Here is a 26,018-nt window from a genome sequence, read left to right on the forward strand (position 1 = left end):
TCAATATCAAATACACCGTAGTAGAAAATAATACATTCTGCATGATTAATCCTTCAAAGCTAAACAATAGTACATACACGCGGACACCCACCATTGGCTCCTCTCTCTGCACAGAAGTCGACCCCAGTGTCTTGGGGCCGCAGCGGACGCCCGTCTGGATCCACTTGCAATCCTGGTTTTGGGTACAATCATGCAAGCGTGCGTAGGTGGAGTTTATCCCCTTCCTCAAGGTTGCTGAGTCTGGCATGCTGCCTCGGGATTTGATTTGCACTCGGTATCTGACTACGCCGTATCTGTTAACTGAACGTGCAGGTGTGAACTGTCCAAGAGCCCAGGCGCACGTTCTGACTGACGGGCAGAGTCCGTGCATGCGCTAAGCGAGCTGGGTTGCGTTTGCATATACTTTATGTGAAGGATGATCAGAGGGGAAGAGTTGCCTAGTTTAGGAAAATAGACGAGGGCCACTCAAGCTATTCATTCTCTACATGCTTCTGCAAACTTATGGGTGCAAAAGGTATCTATTGGTGACAGAACCTAGCTGGAAACCTGACGCCTCGGCAAGCGGGAAAACACATACTGGAAGATCTCCCGACTCTTGTACAGATTCTCCACCCGCAGCCGCTCATTGTACAGATGCGCGTTGTCGCTCGCCTGTCCACAGGGGAGATTGGCCGCCGGCGCTGAGAATTCCTTTTCCAGGAACCTGATCGTGGGGATCGATCCGCCCTCTCGGATGAAGATCGGCTGGACAGTTGAACGGGTAGCGACCGGCTCCCGGGCAGTGGCTGCAGCCTTATCGTCTGACGAGGAGTCCCCGCTGCCGTCTGGCGAGACGATCACGCCCGACTTGCTCGTCAGCGTGGACGATGTGGGCACCGTCGTGCTGAGGGCGGAGCGCTGGCGGGCCTTGCTCTTGCCTGCCGACGAGGTGGTCGTCGATGTGATGATGCGGTCGATGTGCGAGGCCAGGCTGTCCGAGGATTCGGTACGCGCCAGGCCCGGCGTATCCTTGCCCTTGGAAACACGCTGCAGCGGCGGGTACTGATGTTTCTGGCTGGTCTGGTCCCGGCTCCAGGCCGCGGTGATCGCTTCCGAGAGGGTCGCGAAGATCTCGTTGTCGGGATCGCCTAGCCAGGGATCCGACTTGCCCGTGATTTCGACCGTGAGGTCGTTCTGCGACTCCAGCTTGTCGAATTGCTCCTGCGCGTACATGGTGAGGTTGGCGGCTACCGCGTCTGCCTCTTGATTCGGGACGACTCGGATCGAGAGGCTGGCTTTGGCTTTGCGCGAGATGGTGGTCGTCGAGGCCTTGCTGCTTCCGGGCACCTCGACCGAATGGATGGTGAGAGACGGCTCCCGCCACCGGTGCATCAACGAGTTGATGAGCGCGTCGCGGTCGGTGATTTCAGGATGCTGCGGTAGTAGGATCCTTGCGACGTCAGCGAATCGCTGCTTTTCGGCCTCCGTCAAGGGAAGCACCAGGTCATGGAAGCCTGGGATATTGACCCGCCCCTTAGGCCCCACCAAGCTGGCCAGCAGCATCGACAGATCCTTCAACGGCTCATCCAGCAGTGCGCTGCCGTCGATACCGCTGTGCAGATCCGGGTGGTCGCTGGTGACGATCAGATTGGCATGCACCACCCCACGCAGGCCGTACGTCAAACACGGATTGTAATCGTCAAGCCAGTAACTGTTGGCTAGTAGAATCCAATCAACAGGTCCAATTTCCGGCTTGTGTTGTCGGACGGTCTCATGAAACCCTTGGGACCCGGACTCCTCCTCGCCCTCGATAAGGAAAACAACGTCACAAGGAAGGGCCTTTTGCCGTGCAAGATCCGCTGCCGCATACAATGCCGCCAGGATAGGCCCTTTGTTGTCCGAAACGCCACGGCCGTACAAAAACCCATCGATGGATGCCAGCTGGTACGGATCTGTGTTCCACCTGGTTCGGTTGGCATCCGCACCCACAACATCGTAATGCCCGTAGAACAGCATAGTCTTGTCGACTTTATCCGCGGAGTTGGCGCTGAATCGTGCGTACACAATCGGATTTGTGTCTTGTCCGGTAGGCAGGAGTTTCGTCTTCGCCCCCAAGTAGATGCAGTGTCGTCGGAGGAATGCTGCTCCCTGATTGCACTCTCCGGCAAATTTCGGGCTAGCCGAGACTGTTTTGAAGGCGACGAATCTAGCAAGGCAGTTGACCATTTCGTCTGCATCTCATATAAGCATCGTGACATAGTGAAATATTCTGAGCTTACCATTGTTGATCGGCGCCTGCTCATCCTGCTTGCTAGACACTTCCGTCAAATCCCAGATGCCCACCGTATTGTCATTGCCTCCACTGGCGTAGATGAGTCGGCCCTTGAACCGGCCAGCTGCAGACGCCAGCATCGTTCCGCCGTGAGCAATCCAGCTGCCCACTTCTTCAAATCGAGAATTAAATTTCTAGCCACGAGTTTAGACATGGCTCCAACATCAGTAACGACAAGAACATACCTTGATGACTCCATTTGAATCACCACAAACCACTAGCCCCTGAACAATATCGACTGCCCACAGGTCACCTGTATGTCCGGTGATGCGTTTCACCAGCTGCCGAGAGTCCAAATTCCAAATGTTTAGAGCACCCCCGGAAAGACCACAGTAGAGAAATGATCCGTCGACGGCCAGCGCAAGAACCGGATCGCTGTTCTCGAGCGCTGCTATTTCGGACGGCGCCTCGTCCTGATCCAAACGCCACAGCTTGACCACGCCATCGCCGGCGCCCGTCACAAGCACCTCCTCCGTAGGCGATGATTCAAGCAAGCCTCGGACAAGAAGCATGGTGTAGATGTAACCATGATGCGAGAAGAGCTTGTGGTGGTCGCGCTTGAAGGTCAGGACTTGACCTCCTTGGATGACGTCCCGTACGCCATCTGCACCCGCGTTCGGCCGGGGTGCGCGCGTCCCATCGGGCCCACGCGAATCAAAGAACCGATGCGTGCGCCTCGACAGATGAGCGGCTGACTGATTTGTCGAGACTGCATCTGTTTTGGAGAGGTCGCACCACTAGGATGGTCAGTAATGAGGCTTTGAGGATCAATGTGAGCCTACCTGGATGCTGGTATTTTGACCTCCGCAATAGATCGTCTTCAAGCTAGGTGAGTAAGCCACGGAGAAGATATCGCCCACATCGTGGTGAGAATGAATCGAATATAATCGATCAAAAGTCCTCGTGGACCAGACCTAGCAAAGTCAACAAACTGAACTTCGGACGGACGCGCAGGTAGTTACATTGATGACGGAATCTCCACCACTGGAGAAGAGAAGGTCGCCATCCTCGGACAAATAAAGACCCAAGACACTTTCTTGATGAGCGTGTACAGAGAGCACGAGTTCATATGTCTCGAGAGACCATGCCTATGCCGGATTCAGTAAATGCCTACCAAGATTCAGTAGTTAGAAGACTTACCACAATATCTCCTCCTTGCAACCCAGCAAAAACACACTCGTCGTCTATGACTAGAGCCAGTACTGATCGACTAGCCTGTACTCGATGACCGATACCACAGTCTGGTCGGGTATTCAGATGATCAGGGCCATCGTTGGGGAGGTGCTGAGTCAAAGGCCGATAGTCCGGCCTGGGAGGGGTGCGATCATCAATTCCCACGGAGGGATCGGGTTTCCCCTGTACTGCGATGTCCATCGCTAAGACACGATGAACCAGAGAGTCTTAGCCAGTTTTTCTTTTCTATGAATTGGGTGCTGTGGCTTTGGCTGGTGAGGAAGCGATGGTCTGCTTCGTCCACGTGATGCTCTCTTGCAGTGGTATTGATGAGTCACCTCAAGAACTACACCGTAGATACATATAAACGAGTTAACTGAATGATGAGAAAATACAATAGAATGGAAAAAAAAGGGGTATCAACGATATCGTTCCTTAAATTGAGCGCGCAGTCAACGGAAACTCCTTGGATTTCTTTTGTTCTTTTCTGCGGTGATGTCGTGATTGAAGGTGTGGCGGTGCAGGTAGAAGCAATGAAAGCATCAAAACGCAGCGAAACAGCCAGCAATATCCCCTGGGCAATGGAAGTACTTCTTTCTGACATACCTCGAAGGCGCTCTCGGTTCTTCTGACAACATGACTGTCTGCATATAGATGGTCAGTATTGGAAATACTACTTCAATTTATTATCCAGCTGCTGCCAGTACTGCAGATGGTACCATTAATGCTCAATACGAGGCAGTACTGACCTAGGTTCCCATAGAAGATTGGTTATCAGAGCATTCGTCTTGCATTGAGACATATTCCATCTAGTTCTAATCTGCAGACCTCAGAACATAAATCAAACTATCAGTAACACAGCGAAGATGAAGTAGGCAGATGCAGCATTTATACCCATCAGAATCCTGAGATCAAGGGAACACAAAGATATCGCAAGACAAGGGGGGGATGATGAATTGACGGAAGACAAGAAATGCGCGAAACAGTCACAGTCAAATTGACTTATCTACCCCTAGCTGAGATATGAACAAGATACTGTAAGTACATGATTCCCCTGCCGGAGATACGGTGTAGGTCTCCGTCATGATTCCTTCTGCTCAAGGCTTCTTGCATGCGACGGGACGATAGGTGGACCATTTTCTCCTTTGTCTGGAGTCAGCCATGACGTCCCTTCTGCCACGTGCCTTAGAAGCGCATTTATCAGGATCCAGAGATGGAAGATCTCGTGGTCCTCTCATGTTTACTCCATTCTTTTTATTGAAGATGGAAAGAGTCGGAGGATAAGGAGGCTTGGGCTTAAATTAAATTACATGTATTGTAAGACCATAGCTGGGGGGTACGTAATGAGTGGCAGTACATCAGCCACAGTGGCGGTGACATCTCTCGCCAATCAGAATCCACAGCATCACCGCTACTCTTTACCACTCAACACCTAAGGTATTGGCATGTGCCTCATTAACTACCATCAAGGATCTTCTTGATCTTCTTAAACAACAATAAATCACTGATAGTGGATCAGTTTTAGCAGGACGACAGAAGTACCTCCTGATAGCTTATAAAACAGCAATGTATTGTATCTAGGAGGATATGCCGTTGTGCCCAACCAACTCTACTGGCTGGAGTACAGTAGTGCAGCCAACGATCATGGAGGATGATGCTGCCGAGCATCCTGATCGTGTTGTGCCAGCAAATCGGCGTCCCCACGAATCTTCTAAATCGGGGTGGCTTAATGGCTAATCCTGCTGGGTTCGCAACCCAAACAGAGACCGGCAGGGACCAATCTCGTTCATGCAGGCTCACCTTTCCAAGGCCTCAATGGTGATTTGACTCCAACGCCTTGAAAATCCCTGCTGTAGTGCTCAGCCAGCTATATATCACACCCAACCAGGCCGACACTCTCGCGGGATTGCATCCTGTTCGCTGCTTTGCTCTTAATTTTAGGCGCCGAATCTTGCTACAAGTTACAACTGTCCACCATCCCAGCCTCCTCATTTCTTTTCTTCATTCATACTTCCAACACTTGAGTTGTTCGTGGTCTTGGCCGCCCTGACTCAGTACAGTCACCGTATATTTGTTGGTCAGGATCTTTCTGTACACGGGGTACCTTCTTAGCTGCTTTTAAGCTTTCAATCTCAGCTGAGAATTTCTACTTTGATTCAGGCACCAGTTTTGTCTGTTCCTTTTTCGCCTCTGAGGTCTCTGTCCGTGCTCGTTGATTATCTGGATATTTTAAGGAATCTTATCTTGTTCTTTGAGTTTTCCCTGGGCGGAGAATAGGAATAAGGGGAAAGGCCCCGGTTCTCCACCCGCGCCGACATCCAGGCTCCATATCTATCTATACCTATCTAAGGTGCTCCTCACCGCTTGATCGCGGAGCCACCACCGACTACGATCAAAATTATATGAATCACTCGTCTATGCTGATGGACCTTGACGATTGACAGCCGTGGACTCTATCTTGGACGACCTCAAAAGTCACTCGTGGCCGTTGATAGTGTCCGATCTAGCACCCTTTACCCGTCAGTATGCCTCCGTTAGGCGAGACGATTGCCGTGATTGACAAGTCCGGCAAGGTAGTGAGCACGGTAGGTACTCGGCACTTTTTTTCGTCGTCTCCAATAGGTATAATTTGATCTGACCACTGCGCAATAGAGTAAGCACCTCTTCGGGGTCTTTACGCAGGCCAAAAATGCATATCGCGAACGCAAGGCTCAGGTTCAATCGGAGCGCAACGCCAAGATTGCCGAAAGGGAAGCTCTGAGGGCCTTGCAAAACTATCACATCGATGATGCGCCGTCAGTTGCCCCTTCTCGCAGGAGCAGAAGCACACATTCGCGACATCCTCGACATCGTCGCGCTCCTTCGCACTATGAACAGGACCTGCATTCGGTAGCCTCACACACCGAGTCCTACTACGCCCGTCCATCGACCATGACCCGACGTCATACGCATCATGATATCACTAGGGAAATTGAGCCGCGCCCCAGGACGGGTCGTTCGATATCAGATGCTCATATCGACATGGACTTGGCATATGGCGAGTTTCATCCATCGGCTCTGGCCAAGGCTCCATCCCCACAGCAGCAGCAACTCCAAAGGATCCAAGACCCTGAACTGAATGGTTTGGTCGGCCGCGCCCAATGGCTTCTCGAGGAAGCCAACTGTGTGCACCACAGTGCAACTGCCACGATTGCTCACCTTCAGAAGAATCCGGACGCCATGGCCGCGGTCGCGCTGACCTTGGCTGAAATCAGCAACCTGGCCACGAAAATGGCACCTGCTGCACTGTCCACCCTTAAGTCGGCCGCTCCCACCGTTTTTGCCTTGCTAGCGAGTCCACAATTCTTGATCGCCGCTGGTGTCGGCCTCGGTGTCACGATCGTCATGTTCGGCGGGTACAAGATCATCAAAAAGATCCAGTCTGCTGGCAACGAAGTTATCCGGGGGCCGGGGGAAGGCGACAGAGGGTCCGTCATCGTGGAAGACATGATTGAATTCGATACCGATTGTCTTAGCGGAGTCGAGATGTGGCGGCGTGGTGTCGCTGACGCGGAAGCAGATAGCCTCGGCACGTCTGTCGATGGTGAATTCATCACCCCCACTGCGGCCGCTATGTCTGGTATCGACATCACCACAGCACGTATGATGCGAGATCCTCGATTCAAGTTCCACGACGATGAGTCCGTTGCTTCGTCCCGCCGTTCCCGTCGCTCGCGGGCCCCGAGAGGCAGCTCTCGGTACCATCAATCGGAGTTTGACGCCAGGGCGGAGTCGTACGCGGGCTCGAAAGCACCATCAGTGGTTCCCTCGCGGACGCACACCAAGTTCTTCTCCAAGGCACCCTCCAAAGCTCCCTCACAGGCACCGTCAAGGGCCCCGTCCAAAGCAGAATCGCGTCACTCCGACAAGGACACAAAGCCCAAAGAGAAGAAAAAGCGGTCCAGCCGCCTGCGGCTGATGTTTACAGCCTGATCGCTTCATCTCGCATATGGCACCAAGCCGTTGTACATGTTGTACAGCACGATACGACCTACCAGAAGACGATGATGTTCATAGCGAGGCGGTTCATCATTGACCGTCTTTTTTCATCTTTCCTTCTTTGCCCCTTTTCTTCGTTCTCTTCGAATCATCTCAATCCTTCATTTGCAACCAGGACAATCCTGGCGAAGAGTGATGTATATAGCTTCTCTGCATATTTTCCGGCGTTGGGATGGGTGTCTCATCACTCCTTTGAATGGTTATTCAGCACGCGGTTTCCTGCCAAACCGTTTCACTTCTTACACAAGGCATCCAGGATTAGTCCATGGGTTAGACTAGAGCTGCCATCTTCTGCATCGCACTCATCATCATGTTGTCATTTACGAAGCGCGTGAATACAGATCAAACGAAAGACATGAATAATGTGAACTTGGTTTTTCAGTTCTCTGTATCATTAACCATCAGCAATCAACTAGACACGGGAAGTATACTACAAAGACGGTTGTCTCATCCCGCCCCCAAAGCACACGCAAACAACTTCCACCATAATCCTTCATCTGACCTTGGAGGCCCAATCAAATGCCGAGTCAGAGAGCGGGTCCGAGTGCATATGAGGAAGTTGAGCGGAGAGTTTCGTCTCCTGTATATTGACAAAAGCTGACAAAGATGATTGATACGCAGATGGTGTTGGCTAACGCAGAATTCACCGAAGCAAGCTGTTTAATATCTGGCATGCTACGTCTCAGCTCACTGTCCTAGATTGAGAATAGTATATCGTCATACTGATATAGCAAGATGACTTTCGGCGCCATCGGCACTGCAAAAAGCATCCTTTGCCGTGATCTAGAGATTAGCATCATCATCCGCAAAACAGCCCAAACATTCTACATATACTGAGACTCGGAGTACTCCGAACCGATCACCAAAGTCAGACCAGACGCGAGAAGCCTCTAGTAAACGCTAACCAGGCTTGTGCTGAGACGGTTCCGCGGAAGGGCACGGAGAAGTCTGGGGAGAGGCATTGTTCGGCAGATGCGGGCATGTCGCAGAGCCGGGCCACAGCCAAAAGTGGTTTACCCGGCGCTGGTGCCGAGCAGGCGCGTGGGATTTGCGCTCCAGGTTCTGTTCCGTGTGGTTCGAAACGGCAAGCACGGAGTCATTCCTTGAGTATTTCCTGATGGGCATGCGTCCGTATATGCAGTTTGCCTGTGTAAGTTGGTATTTGATAATGGTGACGATTGGAAACGGCAGTTTTTCCCGCATGGAAATACCCCGAGCCCCGCATAGTTTCGGCGTAGTTGACGTTTGAGTCTCATTATACGATTACGAAGTAACAGCTGAGAGAACGTTTATTAGGAAATGATAAGTTACTTTTGCCCTCCCCGGGCCGTGGGGAAGTCAAGGACCATTCGATATTGAAATACTTGCCGCTTCTCCCGTCGCGAGTAGATATATTCTTTCGTTCATTCACGCTACTGCTTCGTCGTTTTTCATAGAACAGAATTTGACACATCGGTAGCGAAGTGATTTGTTGGCTTCCGCTGTACTGTCTCATCACCATGATAGTACCACGGGCAAAGTCACCTCTCGAGGTGGTTATTGTTGGGTAGGTCTCATGCTGCACTGCATTCTATATTCCCGCTGACTGTTTCAGTGCCGGTATGCTATGTGATGTGCATGACCTACCGTAGGCTAACTGGTATAGGCATTGGGGGTATGGCTGCTGCATTGGCATTGGGCCAGCGAGGACACCATGTCATTGTTCTCGAATCAGCCCCAAAGGTACGCCCAAGTGCTTGAGAACATGGACAGGCGAAGTCAGACTGACCCTTATAGCTCATGGAAGTCGGAGCCGGTATCCAAGGCTCCCCGAACATGTTGACGCTCTTTGACAGTGCGTGGGATCATTGCGTCTCAATAAAGACAGAACAGCTAACGGTCTTCAGGATGGGGAGTCTCTCCCTTAATACACGCCAAGGACGTCGCCTTGGAACACATCCACGTCCGACGATGGCAGGACGGCAGCCTTCTGGGAACAATGCCTGTAAACAAGACATATGGCCAACAAGTAGTTGTCCACCGTGCAGACCTTCACAATGCGCTGATCGAAAAGGCCGTGGCGCTGGAGAATGTCCAAGTACAGGTCAACTCGACCGTTACTCGCGTCCGGTTTGACCCTCCAGCCGTGACCCTCGCCGACGGCACCGTGGTGCACGGCGATGTAGTCCTCGCAGCAGACGGGATCAAATCCAGCATTCGGGACCAGCTGCTGGGCAAAGATGCGACCAAGGCCGTCCCCACCGGAGACGCAGCGTACAGAATCATGCTTCCCCGAAGCGCCATGGAGAATGATCCCGAGCTGAAGCAGCTCATTGACGAGCCCCAGGCAACACGGTGGATCGGACCCTACCGCCATATCATCGCCTATCCAGTCCGCAACCACCAGCTATACAACATCGTCCTGCTCCACCCGGACCGCACCGATGTCGAAGAGTCGTGGACAACCAGGGGATCGAAGCAGATGATGGTCGATGACTATCGCGGCTGGGACAGGCGAGTAACGAAGCTCATCGACCTGGTTAAGGACGACGAAGTCCTCGAGTGGAAGCTGTGCCAGCACCCGCCTCTAAAGACGTGGATCAAGGGCCGCGTGGCCTTGCTCGGCGATGCCTGCCATCCAATGCTGTAAGCTATTGCAACCATCCCGATTATCCATTGCTAACCCTCGCAGTCCGTACGTCGGCCAAGGTGCCGCCCAGGCAGTCGAAGACGCCGCCGCCCTCGGCGTCCTCCTATCCACCATCTCCTCGCGGAGCGAAATCCCCCCTGCCCTGGCGGCATACGAAAAGTCGCGCAAACACCGCGCAGAGACAGTGCAGCAGTCCGGCACCGTCAACCGCGCGACATTGCATCTCCCCGACGGGCCAGAACAGCAGGCCCGCGACGACCAGTTCCGCGCTTCGATGAACGGGGCATCGAATCCAGACAAATGGGCCGATCTGGAGACGCAGAAATTCCTGTGGGGCTGGGATGCAGAGAAGGTGGCCCTGGAGACCTGGGAAGGTGAATTCTCTTTTAAGCTGGTTATGTGAACGAGACGGCTAACGAGAATTGTTTTGTGTTTGGTAGAGCTTCGGGGGAACCGCTTGACAGCAACGCGACATCATTTGTGATGTGGTCGCAAGTTTAAATCTTTCATGTCTTTCCTTAGCGTGTTAAGCAGGTTCTGTCATTCTTATTTTCTGCAGAACTATCTTCATGGTAGACTTGGTGTACATATATTTCGTTATTTCGGGTTCTAGCATTCTGCTGATGAGTGACAATCTGTGGACTCTACACAATTGTGGCACACTCTTTATGAACAAGTTGATGTCTACACAACCTCTTATCTAGTTCACTGGAAGAGAGTTATATCTTCTCTTGTCTCTTTCTCAGGTAGGGACCGGCACCGCGCCGCGAGAAGCCCCATCGAATCTGATTAGCCATAGAGATCTCCAGATTCAGATCGTCAGCCCAGGCCCACACCAATCCCGGGTTCTTCTGGAAGCCACGCCCAACCAGCACAAGGTCCAGTCCGTCCTTCTCTAACAAGGAATTAGCCAGATGTGCGCTGTCAATCATGCCTACGGATGCCACTAGGAGTTTGTCCCCGACGGCGTTCTTGATAGCAATGGCAAAGGGTGCTTGGAAGCCTGGCTTCGCGTGGATATGCTGCTCCGAATGAGTGCCGCCGCTGCTCACGTCAAGGACGTCAATGTATCCAGTTTCTGCAAGTATCTTTGCAAATCTGACAGTGTCCACTCCTCGCCAGCTGGGCTTGTGCGGCTGCACCTCCTCGAGCCAATCGGTGGCGGAGACTCGCATGAAGACTGGCATATCCTTGGGCACATTTTCCCGGGTGAGTTTGGCGATCTCCAGACTGAGCCGGATGCGGTTCTCAAAGCTGCCTCCGTACTCGTCTGTCCTCGTGTTGACCGCAGGCGAGAGGAACGACATCAGAAGGTAGCCATGCGCATTGTGGATTTCGATAAAGTCCGCCCCGGCCTTGACGGCCCGTTTTACAGCGGCCACCCAGGCGGTCTTCAGATCCTCGATATCCTGCTTGGTCATCTCCTTCGGCACAGGGTTCCGGTCGGTGAAGGGTACATTCGTGGGGCCTTTGACGCGGTCTGGCCAGCCGCCCATCTTCTCGGAGGCGGTATCGTTGGCCGAGAGCCATGGCGCGACGGTGCTGGCCTTGCGACCTGCGTGTGCGATCTGCACGCCGATAAGCTGGTTCTGGCTGTGGACGAATTCGATCACGCGGCTCAATGGCTCAATCTGCGAGTCTTTCCACAGTCCTAGGTCCTGGGGCGTGATCCTCCCTTCCGGTTCGACTGCTGTTGCCTCGACCATTAAGAATCCTGGCCCTCGTTGGGCAATCCCTCCAAGATGCGCCATATGCCAGGGAGTCATGTGTCCATCGTCGGCTGAGTATTGGCATAGCGGAGATAGCTACCAATTATCACTCAATGTAAGCCATTTTTTTTGAGGTAAAGGCTCGCATAGGCGGTTGGGACGACTGGTACTCACACCAATGCGATTGTGAAAGGTCAGACCCCGCACCGAAAGGGGCTGAAAGAGCTTGGGAGGTGCCGATCCATCAGATTGAGGATTGGCAGCTGTGCCTGCAGGCGGTTCCTGGGCCGGAGTAAAATAAGAGATACCCGGGGCGCGTTTGTTCTCAATGTCAGGCACAGCAGGTCGCGACATGGTTTATTGACACTCGTGGGATTTTATACGTAAATTGCAATTTCAACACAGCTTAACAGAGAAAATTGAAGGACCGGAAGGGATGCAAGGCTCAAAAGAATACGAGACTAACGGTCAGTGCAACTGAGGGTGATTAGAAATCGCCTTGCGCTATTGCAGACCGATGATGTAACGTTGTTTTCGGTGTTCGTGCCGAGGCCTTACAGTTGCAACAAAGACGGGCTATATCTCTGAGGGGAAGCGACAGCCTTGAAGAGCTTCCATAAGATGATCGAAGAGTTGCATCTTTCTGACTGATACTTCTACATCAAGTTTCCCTCCTCCATTGGTCGATCGCGGCGATGTCCCGAGATAGTACCTGGATGGTTCGGCACTTGTTTCCTTCCATATGTTGTCGAGATCAGAGCATCAGCGGCTCTTCTTGGTCAGTAATGACTCGAGTGACTCCAATATGTATTCCATAATCATCAACTTCTATTTTTCTATTATTCAAGTTGCTGTGACGAGTCATTTTATGCAGGCGCATCCTGTCACAGAAGATTGGATGAAGTGTCTCTGGCTCGCTCAGGGCTTGAAGCACCTGATTCATTCTATTCTCCACTGAGTCTTCATCAACTCACGCCATCAACGCAGTCCAATGACCTTGAGATCTCTCTTAGTAACGACCTCAGACACTCTTCCAAAATCTTCTAAGCCTGGAGTTTCTGCCGTTCTATCTGGCTGATCGCCGCCCCACTCTTATCTTATCGCACAGAGCGATTTCGGCGGTGCGAAGAGCCCTAGTCCCAAACAGGCAATGCCCCAGACCGCCAGGTACAGAGGTACGACTCCCGCCAAAACCTTTTTTGGCGAACTGGAGGGAATGACTCAATCCGGTCTTTAAATACCCCCCCACAAGCTCCATTCCCTCTCCAATTGTTTCCTCCTCCTGCTCTTGATTTCCTCCCCATCAATTGCTTCATCACACACCTCAACCATGTCGAAAGGAAAGGTTTGCGTCGCCTTCAGCGGTGGTCTCGACACCAGTGTCATCTGTAATTGCCCCACACCTTCACCAGCGGTGTTTTGGGCCCGTGCTGACCGCCGATTCCAGTGAAATGGCTCATTGACGAGGGCTACGAGGTTGTTGCTTTCAGTAAGACGGATTCGAACTTTGGACAACGAGGAAAGCATAACTGACTTTTCAATAGCTGCCGATGTTGGCCAGGAAGGTAATTCATCAATGCGAGATTCGAATTGCGAATTAGTCCGACTTTTAGGTTCTGACTCATTGCTCGTCCAGAGGACTTTGACGCTATCCGAGAGAAGGCTCTGAAGCTCGGTGCCGTCAAGTGCGAGATTGCCGACCTCCGCCGTATGTATACTCGAGAGATTTGCCTGGGTGTTCACAATGGAATCTAATAGCAATGTAGGGGAGTTCATTGAGCAGCTCTGCTTCCCCGCCATTGCCTGCAACGCTATCTACGAGAACGTCTACCTTCTGGGTATGTCACGAGTGTCAAGCCAAAACAGTATTGATATTAATTCCCTTTCTAGGAACTTCTCTGGCCCGTCCCGTCATTGCTCGTGCTCAGATTGAGGTCGCCAAGGTTGGTTCCCTCTGCTGATTGCTATACTCGAATCGCACATTGACAATGATTGTACAGAGGGAAGGATGCTTCGCTGTTTCCCACGGTTGCACCGGCAAGGGTAATGACCAGGTCCGTTTCGAGCTTGCCTTCTACGCCCTGCAGCCCGATATCAAGGTCATTGCCCCCTGGCGTGACCCTGCTTTCTACAACCGCTTCGCCGGTCGCAACGACCTGCTCTCCTACGCTGCCGAGAAGGGCATTCCCGTGACCTCCACCAAGTCCAAGCCCTGGTCTATGGACGAGAACTTGGCCCACTGCTCCTACGAGGCCGGTATCCTCGAGGACCCCGACGTCACTCCTCCCTCCGACATGTGGAAGCTCACCCAGGACCCTCTCACCGCCCCTGACCAGCCCGAGGATTTCACCGTTCACTTCGAGAAGGGTATTCCCGTCAAGCTCGAATACACTGAGGGTGGCCAGAAGAAGGTCGCTACCGACGCTGTCGACCTGTTCCTGACCGCCAACGCTATTGCTCGCCGCAACGGTGTTGGCCGTATCGACATTGTTGAGAACCGTTTCATTGGTATCAAGTCTCGTGGTTGCTACGAGMCCCCTGGTCTCACCTGTCTGCGCGCTGCTCACATGTGAGTTTCTTCAACCCGTCTTTTCCCGGCTGTCTCTAATTTCACCACAGTGATCTGGAAGGTCTGGTTCTGGACCGTGAGGTCCGTGCTCTGCGTGACCAATTCGTCACCTTCAACTACTCCAAGGTTCGTTTCTGCCATCCGAATCCTACCTTGTATGATGGACTGCTAACTGTCCCTCAGCTCCTCTACAACGGCCTCTACTTCTCCCCCGAGCGTGAGTTCCTCGAGGCTTCCATCACCGCTTCCCAGAAGACCGTCAACGGACAGGTCCGTTGCCGCGCGTACAAGGGCAGCGTCTCCATTCTCGGCCGTTCCTCCGAGACCGAGAAGCTGTACGACATGTCCGAGTCCAGCATGGACGAGATCGGTGACTYKGCKCCCACCGAGACCACTGGCTTCATCGGCGTGTCCGCTATCCGTTTGAAGAAGTACGGACAGATGAAGCAGGCCAGCGGCGAGAAGATGTAAACGTGCATTTGAGGATAATTTAAGATGGGCTGCTTGCGGCCCTGGGTCTTTTCGGGTATCTTGTTTTATATTATACATCTATTTGAGCACTTGGCGTGTAACGGAATACAAAAGAATGAATGATCACCCTTGAACCATCATCAAGGGTATGCCGTCTGTCGTAATCTATCATAACTGGTTATCGTCTTGCTCCATGCAGAGCCAACCCCTTTTCGAATACGGTGGCAACTGTATCCCGGGTCATTTAGGTTCCCCCAGATTCTGTAGCCAGTTGAGCGCAACCTTTAGCATGACGCCGTCCCAATTATCCACGGCTATGTCACGAATAGCCTGTACATGGGTCTCTCCGGCACACAGAACAAGCTCAGTGTCAGCCCGACTCGACGACCCGAGCAACTCACCAAACTGCCGGATATCATCCACATAGACCTCGTCCGTACCCGCGAGAAGCAAAACCTTCTTAGCAGGAACAGATCCCCAAAAATCCTTCGTCCCAGCCAGCGGAGTGGCCCAGACCTCTTCCTTTACAGGCTTCCAGTGTGAATTGAACATCTCCATCGACGCCTTACTAACAATGTCCTTGGAAGCGTTATACGTATAGCTCGCAGCGGAGCATTCATTCGCACAGCGGGGACTGATGCAGAGCGCCGCGCGGAGCTGCTGCGGCCGCTGCTGATCCTCGTCCTCGAAAACAGGCCGGACAAGCGGATGCGGGTCCCGGAGATGCGCCAGCACCGCCAACGCGAGATTCCCGCCCGCCGAGTCGCCCGCTATCGTGATGTCCGCGGCAGAATTGTACTGCAGCAGGTACCGCAGTGCGGCGGCCGCCTGCGCCAGTTGGCCGGGGTACTTGAGTTCCGGTGCGAGCGTGTACTCAAGCAGGACGCATTTCGCATTTAGTCTGTGCGCGGCTGCGCGCGCGAACTTGAAGTGGCCTGCGGACAGGGGGAAGATGTACCCACCGCCGTGGAAATAGAGGAGGACGTTCCCGTTCTCGTTCCCGCTCCCGCTGGCGCGGCGCGCGGTGGGGTCACAGTCGATGAAGTGCAGGGTTGCGCGGGGGAAGGCGTTGCCTGCGTCTAGTTCGACAGTCTCATGGCGGAGGTGGTGGGCTTTACAGAGTGAAGCGATGGTGCTTCCTGATGGGCGTTGGAGTGCGCGTGCCTGAGCGAGCGGGAGCGTCTCGGCTACGCGGGCGGTGTTTCTCATCCAGATTGTTCTGAATGAGGCGGAGTCGCGGTTGAAGAGGAGGTCCCGCGTGATGCCGAAGATGAGACGGGGTAGGGAGACGAGAACCCTTGCGAATAGTTGGAGTCTTTGGAGCAGGGTGAGCCGCGGCGGGATATGGCTTTTTGCCCCGAGGGCCGTCATCTGTGTAACGGCGCTGGCGATATGCGTTACTCAAGCTCTTGTCAATGTTTATTGTGCATTTATCAGCTAGCAGTGGAATAGAGTCATCTCTGCCGTTCTCAAGAAAATGGATGGTGAAGTTGATGGACTTGGACTTTTTGAGAGATAGAATCACGTGCCCGCATCAACATGGGTCAAAAGAAGCTCCGGTCTTATGCCTCTTCATAACTCGTCCCTCGAGGCGATGTCAATATGACTATCTGGATCGCCAAGATGTCAACCTCGCAAGCGAGAGGATCTAGTCAAACTAGCCTACTCCAATTGAAGTGGTGCCTAAATGATGGCAGTCATTAGTCGCATTCAGTGTCCATTAAGAACCCTGGTTGACCCACCACGATGACGATGATCAAGTCGGGTAAATCGATTCATCCGACTGTCTCCTACTATTGCCCTCACCACTCCGACCTTACAACGTTGCAAAAGGGTCAGACTCAAACCCAAGTCAGTAGGCTGCTCGATGTCTGTGTCTAAAAGCCAGGGATGAAATGCAGTTTAACGAACCCACCATCAACAATCTGCTAGTTCGCAACTTCTGAAGCTTCCAGAGAGCTACTCATTCGCAGTTGTGCGAATAGCGACCAAGTCAGCAAGAGCCTCGTTTTGCGCTCTAGCTGCAATTTTGGCGTCTCCAACGCAAGGACACAAGCATTCTGGGCGAACTTTTCAAGGCAGAGCGCTAGCGAGCTCTTAAGCCACCGTGAATTCATCCATTGCCGGCTTCAGGCAACAGTATAGAGAGGTACTCCTATTTGATATTCGATACTCGAACAGCCCGGTCCGGCATCTCTTCATTTGTGAGCATTTGAGCTCAACGCCCTCAGTCAGATTGTCATAAGGTCTCTCCATTGCCTATTCAAGATGACGATCAAGATCCCATGGCCGGCTGTCTACCTTGCCATTGCAGCCTCCGTCTACCTGAGACCTCAATACACGATTCTTAACTCACCAACGGCGACATTCGTCGTACTGTCTCTGGCTGTTACTTGCTTCAGGATCATCTATGCCCTCTTCCTGTACCCTAGAATCTTCACCCCTATAAAGCACATTCCCACTCCTCCGGTAAGATTTCTTCATGGACGGACTGAACAGGTTCTAAATCTCATGATAACAGGTCAGGTCATGGCTTACTGGAAATACGAGCACGTATCTGATCGAGTCGCCTTTCGAAGAGATGATAGAATGGGCTCACAAAGTGCCCAACGACGGATTAATTCGTTACTATATCGTGGGCAACCTCGAGCGTGTATTGCTGACGAACCCTAAAGCCCTTAGTGAGCTTCTTGTCACGAAGGTATACGAGTTTCCTAAACCTCAGATGGTAAGGCAAAGCCTTGCACGCGTTGCAGGAAAGCATGGTGTACTTCTCGTCGAGGGAGACGAGCATAAGGTGAGCGTTCTCTTTGCTAGTCTGAAGTGAATCCCAGACTCATGGAGGTGCGTCATGCAGAAGCAACGAAAGAATCTCATGCCGGCTTTCTCATACCGCCACATAAAGGACCTCTACCCGACTTTCTGGTCCAAGAGCATTGAGATGGTCAAGCTGATCGAAAAAGACCTCCATAACCGAGCAGACGCCAAAGACAATATTGTTCGCGTGAGCGAATGGGCCAGCAGAGCAACTCTAGACATCATCGGTATCGCAGGAATGGACCATGACTTTGGTTCTCTGCACGATTCTAACAATGAACTCGCCAAGCACTACCGGCGGCTCCTCGAAGAGCCGTCGCTCGCAATGCGTATCATCTTCGTCATCGGTGTCCTTGTCGCGAGCCTTGGAGTCGTGCAAAGCCTCCCCCTGAGGCGAAACCGCGAGATTCGCGAAAGCTCCCTCTACATCCGCGACGTGGCCCGCCAAATGATCCGCAAAACGGAAGCAAAGATGAAGAACCAAGCATCCGCCGAAACCGGAACCGACATTGTCTCGGTGGCCCTGGAAAGCGGCGCCTTCACCGAAGAGGAACTCGTTGATCAAATGATGACCTTCCTCGCCGCCGGCCACGAAACCACCTCCACAGCCCTCCAGTGGTCAGTTTACGCCTTGTGCAAGCATCCGGACGTGCAGACGCGCCTGCGCGAGGAAATCCGCACCCGCCTTCCCCCCATCTCCCCCGAGCACCCTGAACCCTTATCCGCCGCCACTCTCGACTCCCTCCCTTACCTCAACGCATTCTGCAACGAGGTCTTCCGCTTCCACCCTTCTGTCCCGGGCACCGTGCGCGATGCGGCCAAAGACACAACGCTACTCGGATATCCGATTCCCAAGGGCACAAGGATACTCGTGTCTCCGGAAGTCATCAACCACAGTAAGGAATTGTGGGGCCCTGACGCGGACCAGTTCAATGTTGAGCGGTGGTTGGGTCCCGGGCGAGCGAATACTGGTGGTGCCAGTAGTAATTACTCGTTTTTGACTTTTTTGCATGGCCCGAGGAGTTGTATCGGACAGGGATTTGCAAAGGCTGAGCTGGCCTGTCTTGTTGCGGCCATAGTGGGACGGTTTCAGATGGAGTTGAAGGACCCCGATGCGAAGCTTGAAGTGAGACAGTCGGCCACGGTTGCTCCAAAGGATGGCGTGCTGGCTAGATTTACCCCGTTGGAGGGGTGGTAAAGTTCATACTGTATTGATTGCATTTCTCGTGGCTTGCACCAGATTGCAGCTGCTGGTACTTTCAGCCAGATAAGTCTAGGATGGCTTGTGCTATAATCAACCAGCTACCGGTATTCCTCCTTGAAAACCATTACCCTCTCAACGTCCTTCCCAGTAGCATCTTCCTCCACCCACGCTCGCCACATCCCTCCACAATTGAAATCAAACACCACCTTGCCCCGATTTAGCACCTTCTTCTGCTCCCCGAGCAAACCGGCGCCAGTAGCATCCAACACCGTCTCGGCCTCGATCCCAATGATACCCCCCTCGCCTTCCCCAGTCTTGCCCCATCTCCGGCCCGCGGAACGCTCAAGTTCTCCATCGGGGCCGGCAACAGCACTGACAGCTTCCGCGAGAGTACGAGGAACCGATGACTGAGAGTATCGAAGCATAGCACAGGCGGTGCGGGCCGCCGCGACGCGGAGGAAGGAGTCACCGTTTCCGGTCCCTGAGAGCGCAACGGCTCGTCGTCTGACACGCCGCGGCGTAGATTCCCGCTCAAGAAGTGCCTGCTTCTCGTAGCGGTGCTCCAGACTGGGTAACCGCGTATCCGGCCACAGTAATCTGTTCACAACCGGCGGGATACAATCGGCTACAATGCGCCTAATGCCCGCAGCTCCAGAAGCAACATCCTCCGCATCGTGCGGGTTTAACGAGGACTGGTATACCATTCCTTCGCCCTCGCTCTCGCGCAACACCTCCTCCCACGCCTCAGCCCAAAACCCAGCCCCGAGCGTCGGCGTATCCCCAATCCGCCCGGGAAGCTTATTCGTCATCCCGCCCGTACTCGTCGCAACAGCCAGATTCCCCCACTGGTCGAGACACACGCACCCGACCGTCCCCTGGCTCATGGAAACGGGCTCATCCTCCCCCTTCAGCCCGCGCCGATGTTGCTCCCACCGCCTCTTGGTCCAGAACCACCCGTCCGGCTTGAACTCCAGCGCCCACGCCCGAGCGAGCTCCTCCACGTACGGCGCCACGAGCTGCGCATGCATGTTCCCCCCATCGCCGGTTGGGTCGCCGTTCGCGTCGTAGCCCGTGCGGAGGAGGCATTCCTTCGCGAGCTGGATCGGGTGCCGGACGTTTCTTAGCCCCATCACGCCTGCACCTCGTTTGATGGAGCCTGGTGTCTCGTCATGGGTGGAATTGTTGACGGTTGTGACCATTACGGAGGCTTCCATTTCGATTGTTCCTGCCGAGGTGAATACGCTGCCGCGCCCGCAGTTGAAGAGCTCGTCGTCTTCCAGGAGTGAGACGGCGTGGACGGCCGCGTCTAGGGCGCTGGCGCCGCTGTTGAGGAGATCTTTCGTTGAGCGGAGGTAGGAGAGGAGGGAGGCATGGTATTGAGCGTAGAGGTCGGGAGGGAGCGTCGAGCGCTGGATATTGCCGGCACCGCCGTGCAGGATGAGGGCAGGCTTGAAGGTGGCTGGAATGGAGTCGGGCATGGTCGCTTGCTTCGCTGGTCGGGGCTCACAGAGCGGTTGATTGAAGCTGTCTGCATATGACGAAACTAGCTTCAGGTAGTAAACACCACAATTCAAAAAGAAGCTGAAATAGCCAATTAGACAAATGAAAATCTTCACCAACCAGATAGATTCTTTGATCGAGAAAACCTGCAATCAAGATGATAATGACAGGTTGTTGTGTCATGGGCTGATCGGCGGCCAAACACCATAGGCCTTACCCCTCTGCAAAAGTGAGTTTGCCTCCGCCATCTCCAAACATGAGTGATTCTGGCCACGCCAGCTGCAAAAGATAAGATAGGACAATCAATGTGTGCTGAGAAGTCAGATTAGACCTGTTTATCTGCATGTTAATGTACAAGAAGTGGATGTGCCCAACAAATCTCAGGGACCTGTGCAGAGAGCTCTTCTTTTCGCCTCCGAGCTAAGCAATAGAAAACACAAGGATTGCAGAAGTATACAACCCATCATCGCCGGCAAATCCAGTGCTCAGAGACAGTCAAAAGTTGGACTAGAAGCACAATACGAAAGCAAAAAACCTCTATGCCATGCCTCGTTGAAGATGAAATGACCAGACCCAACACCTGAGAAGAGAGATACGTAATAATATAGGACATAGATGGGAATTCGGCTGACAGCGGAGGAAGAATTGTAGCTGCGACGGTAAGACATTAGGTGATTTATGCGATGGCCTTTTCGGAAGACGGAGGAGGGGGAGGGAGCTATTAAACCATCGATGTCAGCCACAGTCATAAACAAAGTAAAAAGCGGCAAATGCAAGACTTCATACCTCTAGTTTTGTGTTGTCCGCCATCATCCTCTGGAACCCAATACCAACACCCTCAATGACGGCCAGGAAAACAGCGCACATGATGGCAGAGTTCCTGGCGGCCTTGACACCACCACGAACAGCCAGGGCACCACCAGTGAAGAAACCAGCAATAACTGCAGAGAAGAAGACGGTTAGAATATGTAATCCAAGTGTGCCGGATCGCCAGTTTGTCATGTAGAATGAGGACGTCAACGTACTAGCATTGTAAGGATCCTCCTTCTTCCGAATACCCTTAATTGCGCAATCGAATGTTGAGAAGAGACCACCCCAGACACCAAAGTTACCACCGAGGACGGGCGCTCGAGCCTTAATGGCTGTGATAGCACCTATCCGTCGCTCGCCGTAGGGGCTGTTTCTGAAACCCTTCACACCGTGCCAAACCGCACCACCAATAGCCTAAGTCAAAAAATCGAATTAGTTTTCGTTTCTTCGCGGCGGAGTACTTGAGTACGTACACCCATGCAGAAAGCACCACCGAAATCGCTCAGGGCGACCCAGGGACAGGGATCTCTCGAGTGATCCATTGTGAAATAGGAAGCAAGGAAAAAGAGAACAGTGAAAGGAAAAGGCTAATAATCGAATGTATCAAGTAGCCAGGCGTCTCAATAGATTACTTTGACTGAGTAACCTCGATGGCCTGGTGAAGCGTCACTCCGTCAAAAGCCGCCGTCGACTGTTTCGAGTGTGTCGCGGTGGGGCGATGGTTGATAGTTTGTATAGGTCGACGGCAATATAAAACAGTTAGATATTGCTTCGAAGTAGTGGAAACAGCAGTTGAAGAGCTGCTTATATGGCCGGGGACGAAAAGTGGACAATGGAGAAGCTTTGCGGAGCGCAACAGGTTCTTTTGGCTTTTTTTCGCCGGGAAAACGTGACTTTCGGACTGGGAGGAAGGTCACGTGCAGATAACCCGGGGCAGCCCGACTGCTGCAAAAGGGAAAAAGCTAACTGGCTTTGCCACTCCGTCTTATTTTCTACGCGCCTTTTGCGTCAAGGTTTTCGCATCTGCGGCAAATGATGAGTTTGTTTGATCATGCAGGGTTGGCTAGCAAAGAAAAATTTTCATTACAGCCAAGATAAGCTCGAAGCCTTTATTTGGCATCCCGATTATCCGAGTCCTCGTAGAAATTTATCTAGCAGCAATTGGGGTATAAGATCAACAAGAGAATATATACAAGAATGTCGGCGATAACAATGCCTAAGAGGGGAGATTCCATATGAAATTCAAGGCACCGCCTTCATATGCTGGGAATTGGCCCCCGCTGCTAATACTGAATGGCGCCATGGATGGGTCGAATGGAAGAGACAGCCAGTCATCAGCAGCGATGTCATTCAGTGACGGTGTGAACCCCATATCTGACATATTCTGGGGAACTGGAGCATTCATTATCAGTGGGGCATTCTCGTCACTTGTGGCACTTGCGTATGATGGAGGCGCCATTGAGTGCCGTGTCGTTGACCCCCGCCGTCTTTTGAGACGCTTAGATGAGGCGACTAAATTTCGTCGCAAGCGCGACACATGGGTCTCCAGCAAAGTAGCGTAGCGTGTGCTTAGGTGGATGTCGTCCAAGGCATTTGACCTCAACGCTTGTATTGTTCTCTCTAGGACATCCAGTGACTCGCGAAGCTTTGCTTGACGCGTTCCCAGGCTGACTGCTTTCATCAGGAATATGGATGCGCTTGTAATCCTGACGAATATCCGAACTGGTGAGAACCGTAGTGCCCCGATGTCAGCAAGCTGTGTGACCTTTTCCAGTATCTGGCAGCATCCATCTATGACTTCTTGGATGTATTCGTAGTCAATGGGGTCGATGTTCATCGGACGAACTTCTTCCTCGTCTGCGTTTCCATCTGCGATCGCACGTTCAACTACAGCCTGCATTCCAACAGAGTGTGTATAGACACGGACAAAGTGGTATTCGATGAAGATATCGTCATAGAAGGGTTTGTCATGCACTTCAGCTGAAGTCAGTTGTATTTCTTCACGAGACCCAAACATCAAAATCTGGTTAACTTACATTGCGGCTGGAGATATCGCTCCTTCCACTTGTCAAGTAGTGGCCGAAAATGGTCCAGCAGGTCAATATATCGTCCACTCTGAAGCTGCTGTCGTGCGAAAGCAACAGAAGGAAAGAACATGTCCGTGACAGATTTGGCGAGTTTCGTCAGGTCCATCCATGAGTCCATGAATGTGAGCCATTCTTCCCCATATTGGCTTAATTCTCTAGACGTCTGTCGATTGAGGATGGAATGGCTCAAGCCTTGCGGCATGAGCGATACGCATCCTATCCGCCACGCTAACTGATTGATATATACATACAACAACCGTTGCGCCCGCTGTCGGCGCAGGCGCATCTGATCCTTTGTCATGAACCGTTCGTAGGCGACAAAAGCATCGCGTGCTTTATCTCCGGTCTCGTAGATGCCCAACTCATGCGCGAGAGATAATGCGGACCCCAGAAGCATCCATGACATCTGGTCAGATCGTTTAGCAGGCTCGCTCATGTCTTTTGCCCATCGCTTTGCTGATGAGGTGGTGCCTTCATCTCCGTATTCTGTGGTGTCCGTGTCTATGGTAACCAGCTCAGAATCCCATCCATCACTTTCTGGAGGAAAGTGGAGCGAGCGTGGATGCCAGTCTGACATGAGCAGGAGCGCTTCTATTGTGCCTATGTTCCGAATCTTCGGCTGCGAACAAAGCTCTTGCCCAAACATGAGTCTCGTCACCAGCTGCTGGCAGTGTTGCCAGAGTCTGTGGTGAATAAAGAAATTCCGCGACTGGCCGCCAGCACCAGGGAGTACATGGTATCGGGACGATATCATCAGGATTGTACAGCAGAGAACAGGGTCCTGTGCGATCAACCAACGGTGGTTGTTATGATCGGCATAGAAGTCTGTCAATACTGGAGATAGTACAGACATGTTTTTAAAAAAGCTATGACCATTCTATCGTCAGCAGTATTCAACATTGAATTTGTATAAGGGTCACGAACAGATCAATAAACGTCACAGCTTCTCTAGCCGTGAACCAGCCCATCCTGACGAATCGGCATGCCTCCCAAACACTCAGAACGTCCTTCGATACATGTGAGAGCTCGACCGGACGCATGGCTTTTTTCAACACTTCTGGGGGAACAGTGAGTTCTGTTTGCTTCGAAGGACCTTCATGAGTGACAGGATGACCTGCTGGAGGCTGCTCATTATCAGGCAGAGAGTCGGATTCTATCACACTGTCTTCCTGACTTTGTGCATTGGCGGCCTCAAAAAGAATGTTGAGGGCATCATTTCCACTTGAGACGACAGTGCGCATCATCGAGTTGGCCAGATTCGATGTAGATTGAGTCCTGTTTGATCGGGCATCATCATCATATGACCGGTGTGAGCTTTCTGCCCCATCTGCACGACTGGCGCCATGGCTTACGGGACTCGGGCCCTGAACAGGCGCTGGCACGGTCGCTTCACCTGTAGCAACTATGTTGTGTGGGGCCACGCTGGTCAACCTGGGCTGTGTCCTTGAAGGAGATGCAGTTTCATCTTCTGATCGCCCTGTATCTTAGCTGTGAGTCTGAGTCTGAAAGACAGCTCATAGAAACGTAAGCTGCGTGAACCTGGCCCGGTACTGACCTCGCTTCTTCACCCGCTCCCAGGCCCTCTTCTCGTCGAACACACACGGCTTCTGTTCACGGCGACATTTCGCACAAGGGGGACCAAGAGGAAGACCGTCCGGGCCCGTTCCCAGATCACACTTAGCCTTCCGTTGCCGGCAGGATATACAGGCCTTGTAGGTCCGTTGATAAGTTCGGTCGGGATGGTTTCCGTGTCGGGAGGGCCTCCGGATCTCCATGACTAGTACCAGCTTATTCGTGTGACCAATCACATCATGGTAATTAAGTCAATCTGTAATGCGGTAGACAATGCTGCTAGGAACGCGCGGTAGGGAGCTTTGAAAACTGGGCCTTCGGATTGGGTAAGCTGAAAATGAGACATTGCATCAAGATGCAAAAAGGAACAAGAAACGGGAATTTCGAAATAGCCGATAGTTTCCGCACCCGGAGCAACGAAACATCCGGCAGTGGTTCATCATCAACAAACAACCATCAACAATGATGCTATTTCTAGGATGAGATTATTGTTCCTGAAGCAAATTGAAGAGTGACAGAGGCACCTCAAGCTTATTTTTCGGAATATTCTGGTGATTTTACTTCGCTGTGGGCCACTTGTCACTGCAAGCTTTCCGAGGCATATCTAGTTCCTGTCCTTGATTACTCACGGCGTAAGTTAATGTTAGAATAATATCTAGATAGTATCATTCAAGAACATTAAGACTCAATGCTTCGTACCCGCGCATATTCCACGAGGGGCATGTCTAAGTAACTTGATACTGGAACCATCTTCACCTGGAGCATGTGACTCATGCTCTTATATTCAACGCAGTGCTAGTGCTATCGAGTGAGGCACCAAGAGGGTCCTTTCTCAATAATTCTGCAGCTCCTATGGTCCGTACGTTTACTGTTTAGCTCCAGATAGAGCTAAGGTCCACATGTCGAATAACCTCGGAAATGCGCGGAAATTTGAGCGCCAGTTTCKGATGTTTGTAGCGGCGGAAGTATTCCGCCTGGGACCCTATTCTATGCAACATCAAGGCCATTATTGGAAGCAATAAACCGTTTGCGTCTACTCAGAGGATACTAAGAGGGATAGATTTCACTTCACACTATGTCATACCTACCAAGTACGATAATACAAAGTATCCGCTCTTATGTAATGTG

At 52.4% G+C, this 26,018-nt stretch overlaps 9 protein-coding genes across 9 annotated transcripts; 3 read left to right on the plus strand and 6 right to left on the minus strand.

The window, feature by feature from the left end:
- Positions 1–534: 534 nt before the first annotated feature.
- Positions 535–3,685, minus strand: Asppvi_001209 (glutamine amidotransferase subunit DUG2; the record flags this gene model as incomplete). The annotated part of the gene is made up of 6 exons (XM_043297510.1): positions 535–2,210; positions 2,259–2,445; positions 2,497–3,048; positions 3,094–3,225; positions 3,274–3,399; positions 3,452–3,685. The coding sequence occupies 6 exons, from the start codon at positions 3,683–3,685 to the stop codon at positions 535–537; spliced, it is 2,907 nt and encodes a 968-aa protein (XP_043153445.1).
- A 2,324-nt stretch (positions 3,686–6,009) lies between these two features.
- Asppvi_001210 (uncharacterized protein) lies at positions 6,010–7,456 on the plus strand (the record flags this gene model as incomplete). The annotated part of the gene is made up of 2 exons (XM_043297511.1): positions 6,010–6,069; positions 6,137–7,456. The coding sequence occupies 2 exons, from the start codon at positions 6,010–6,012 to the stop codon at positions 7,454–7,456; spliced, it is 1,380 nt and encodes a 459-aa protein (XP_043153446.1).
- A 1,565-nt stretch (positions 7,457–9,021) lies between these two features.
- On the plus strand, positions 9,022–10,554 carry Asppvi_001211 (putative salicylate hydroxylase; the record flags this gene model as incomplete). Its single annotated transcript, XM_043297512.1, has 6 exons — positions 9,022–9,068; positions 9,117–9,121; positions 9,168–9,244; positions 9,299–9,356; positions 9,409–10,147; positions 10,194–10,554. 6 exons carry the CDS (start codon positions 9,022–9,024, stop codon positions 10,552–10,554), a joined length of 1,287 nt encoding a protein of 428 aa, XP_043153447.1.
- Positions 10,555–10,870: 316 nt separating this feature from the next.
- On the minus strand, positions 10,871–12,214 carry Asppvi_001212 (NADH:flavin oxidoreductase/NADH oxidase; the record flags this gene model as incomplete). Its single annotated transcript, XM_043297513.1, has 2 exons — positions 10,871–11,956; positions 12,035–12,214. 2 exons carry the CDS (start codon positions 12,212–12,214, stop codon positions 10,871–10,873), a joined length of 1,266 nt encoding a protein of 421 aa, XP_043153448.1.
- A 2,926-nt stretch (positions 12,215–15,140) lies between these two features.
- On the minus strand, positions 15,141–16,271 carry Asppvi_001213 (putative lipase/esterase; the record flags this gene model as incomplete). The annotated part of the gene is made up of 1 exon (XM_043297514.1): positions 15,141–16,271. One exon carries the CDS (start codon positions 16,269–16,271, stop codon positions 15,141–15,143), a length of 1,131 nt encoding a protein of 376 aa, XP_043153449.1.
- An 897-nt stretch (positions 16,272–17,168) lies between these two features.
- Asppvi_001214 (cytochrome P450) lies at positions 17,169–18,915 on the plus strand (the record flags this gene model as incomplete). Its single annotated transcript, XM_043297515.1, has 3 exons — positions 17,169–17,369; positions 17,422–17,697; positions 17,758–18,915. The coding sequence occupies 3 exons, from the start codon at positions 17,169–17,171 to the stop codon at positions 18,913–18,915; spliced, it is 1,635 nt and encodes a 544-aa protein (XP_043153450.1).
- A 104-nt stretch (positions 18,916–19,019) lies between these two features.
- On the minus strand, positions 19,020–20,399 carry Asppvi_001215 (isoaspartyl peptidase/L-asparaginase; the record flags this gene model as incomplete). Its single annotated transcript, XM_043297516.1, has 1 exon — positions 19,020–20,399. One exon carries the CDS (start codon positions 20,397–20,399, stop codon positions 19,020–19,022), a length of 1,380 nt encoding a protein of 459 aa, XP_043153451.1.
- Positions 20,400–21,097: 698 nt separating this feature from the next.
- Positions 21,098–21,773, minus strand: Asppvi_001216 (protein transporter TIM17; the record flags this gene model as incomplete). The annotated part of the gene is made up of 4 exons (XM_043297517.1): positions 21,098–21,139; positions 21,208–21,362; positions 21,447–21,645; positions 21,705–21,773. 4 exons carry the CDS (start codon positions 21,771–21,773, stop codon positions 21,098–21,100), a joined length of 465 nt encoding a protein of 154 aa, XP_043153452.1.
- A 674-nt stretch (positions 21,774–22,447) lies between these two features.
- On the minus strand, positions 22,448–25,093 carry Asppvi_001217 (putative C6 transcription factor; the record flags this gene model as incomplete). Its single annotated transcript, XM_043297518.1, has 4 exons — positions 22,448–23,205; positions 23,268–24,184; positions 24,243–24,795; positions 24,874–25,093. 4 exons carry the CDS (start codon positions 25,091–25,093, stop codon positions 22,448–22,450), a joined length of 2,448 nt encoding a protein of 815 aa, XP_043153453.1.
- Positions 25,094–26,018: the final 925 nt, after the last annotated feature.

This window comes from Aspergillus pseudoviridinutans, assembly GCF_018340605.1.
Source record: "Aspergillus pseudoviridinutans IFM 55266 DNA, scaffold_1, whole genome shotgun sequence".
Classification (NCBI taxonomy): domain Eukaryota; kingdom Fungi; phylum Ascomycota; class Eurotiomycetes; order Eurotiales; family Aspergillaceae; genus Aspergillus; species Aspergillus pseudoviridinutans.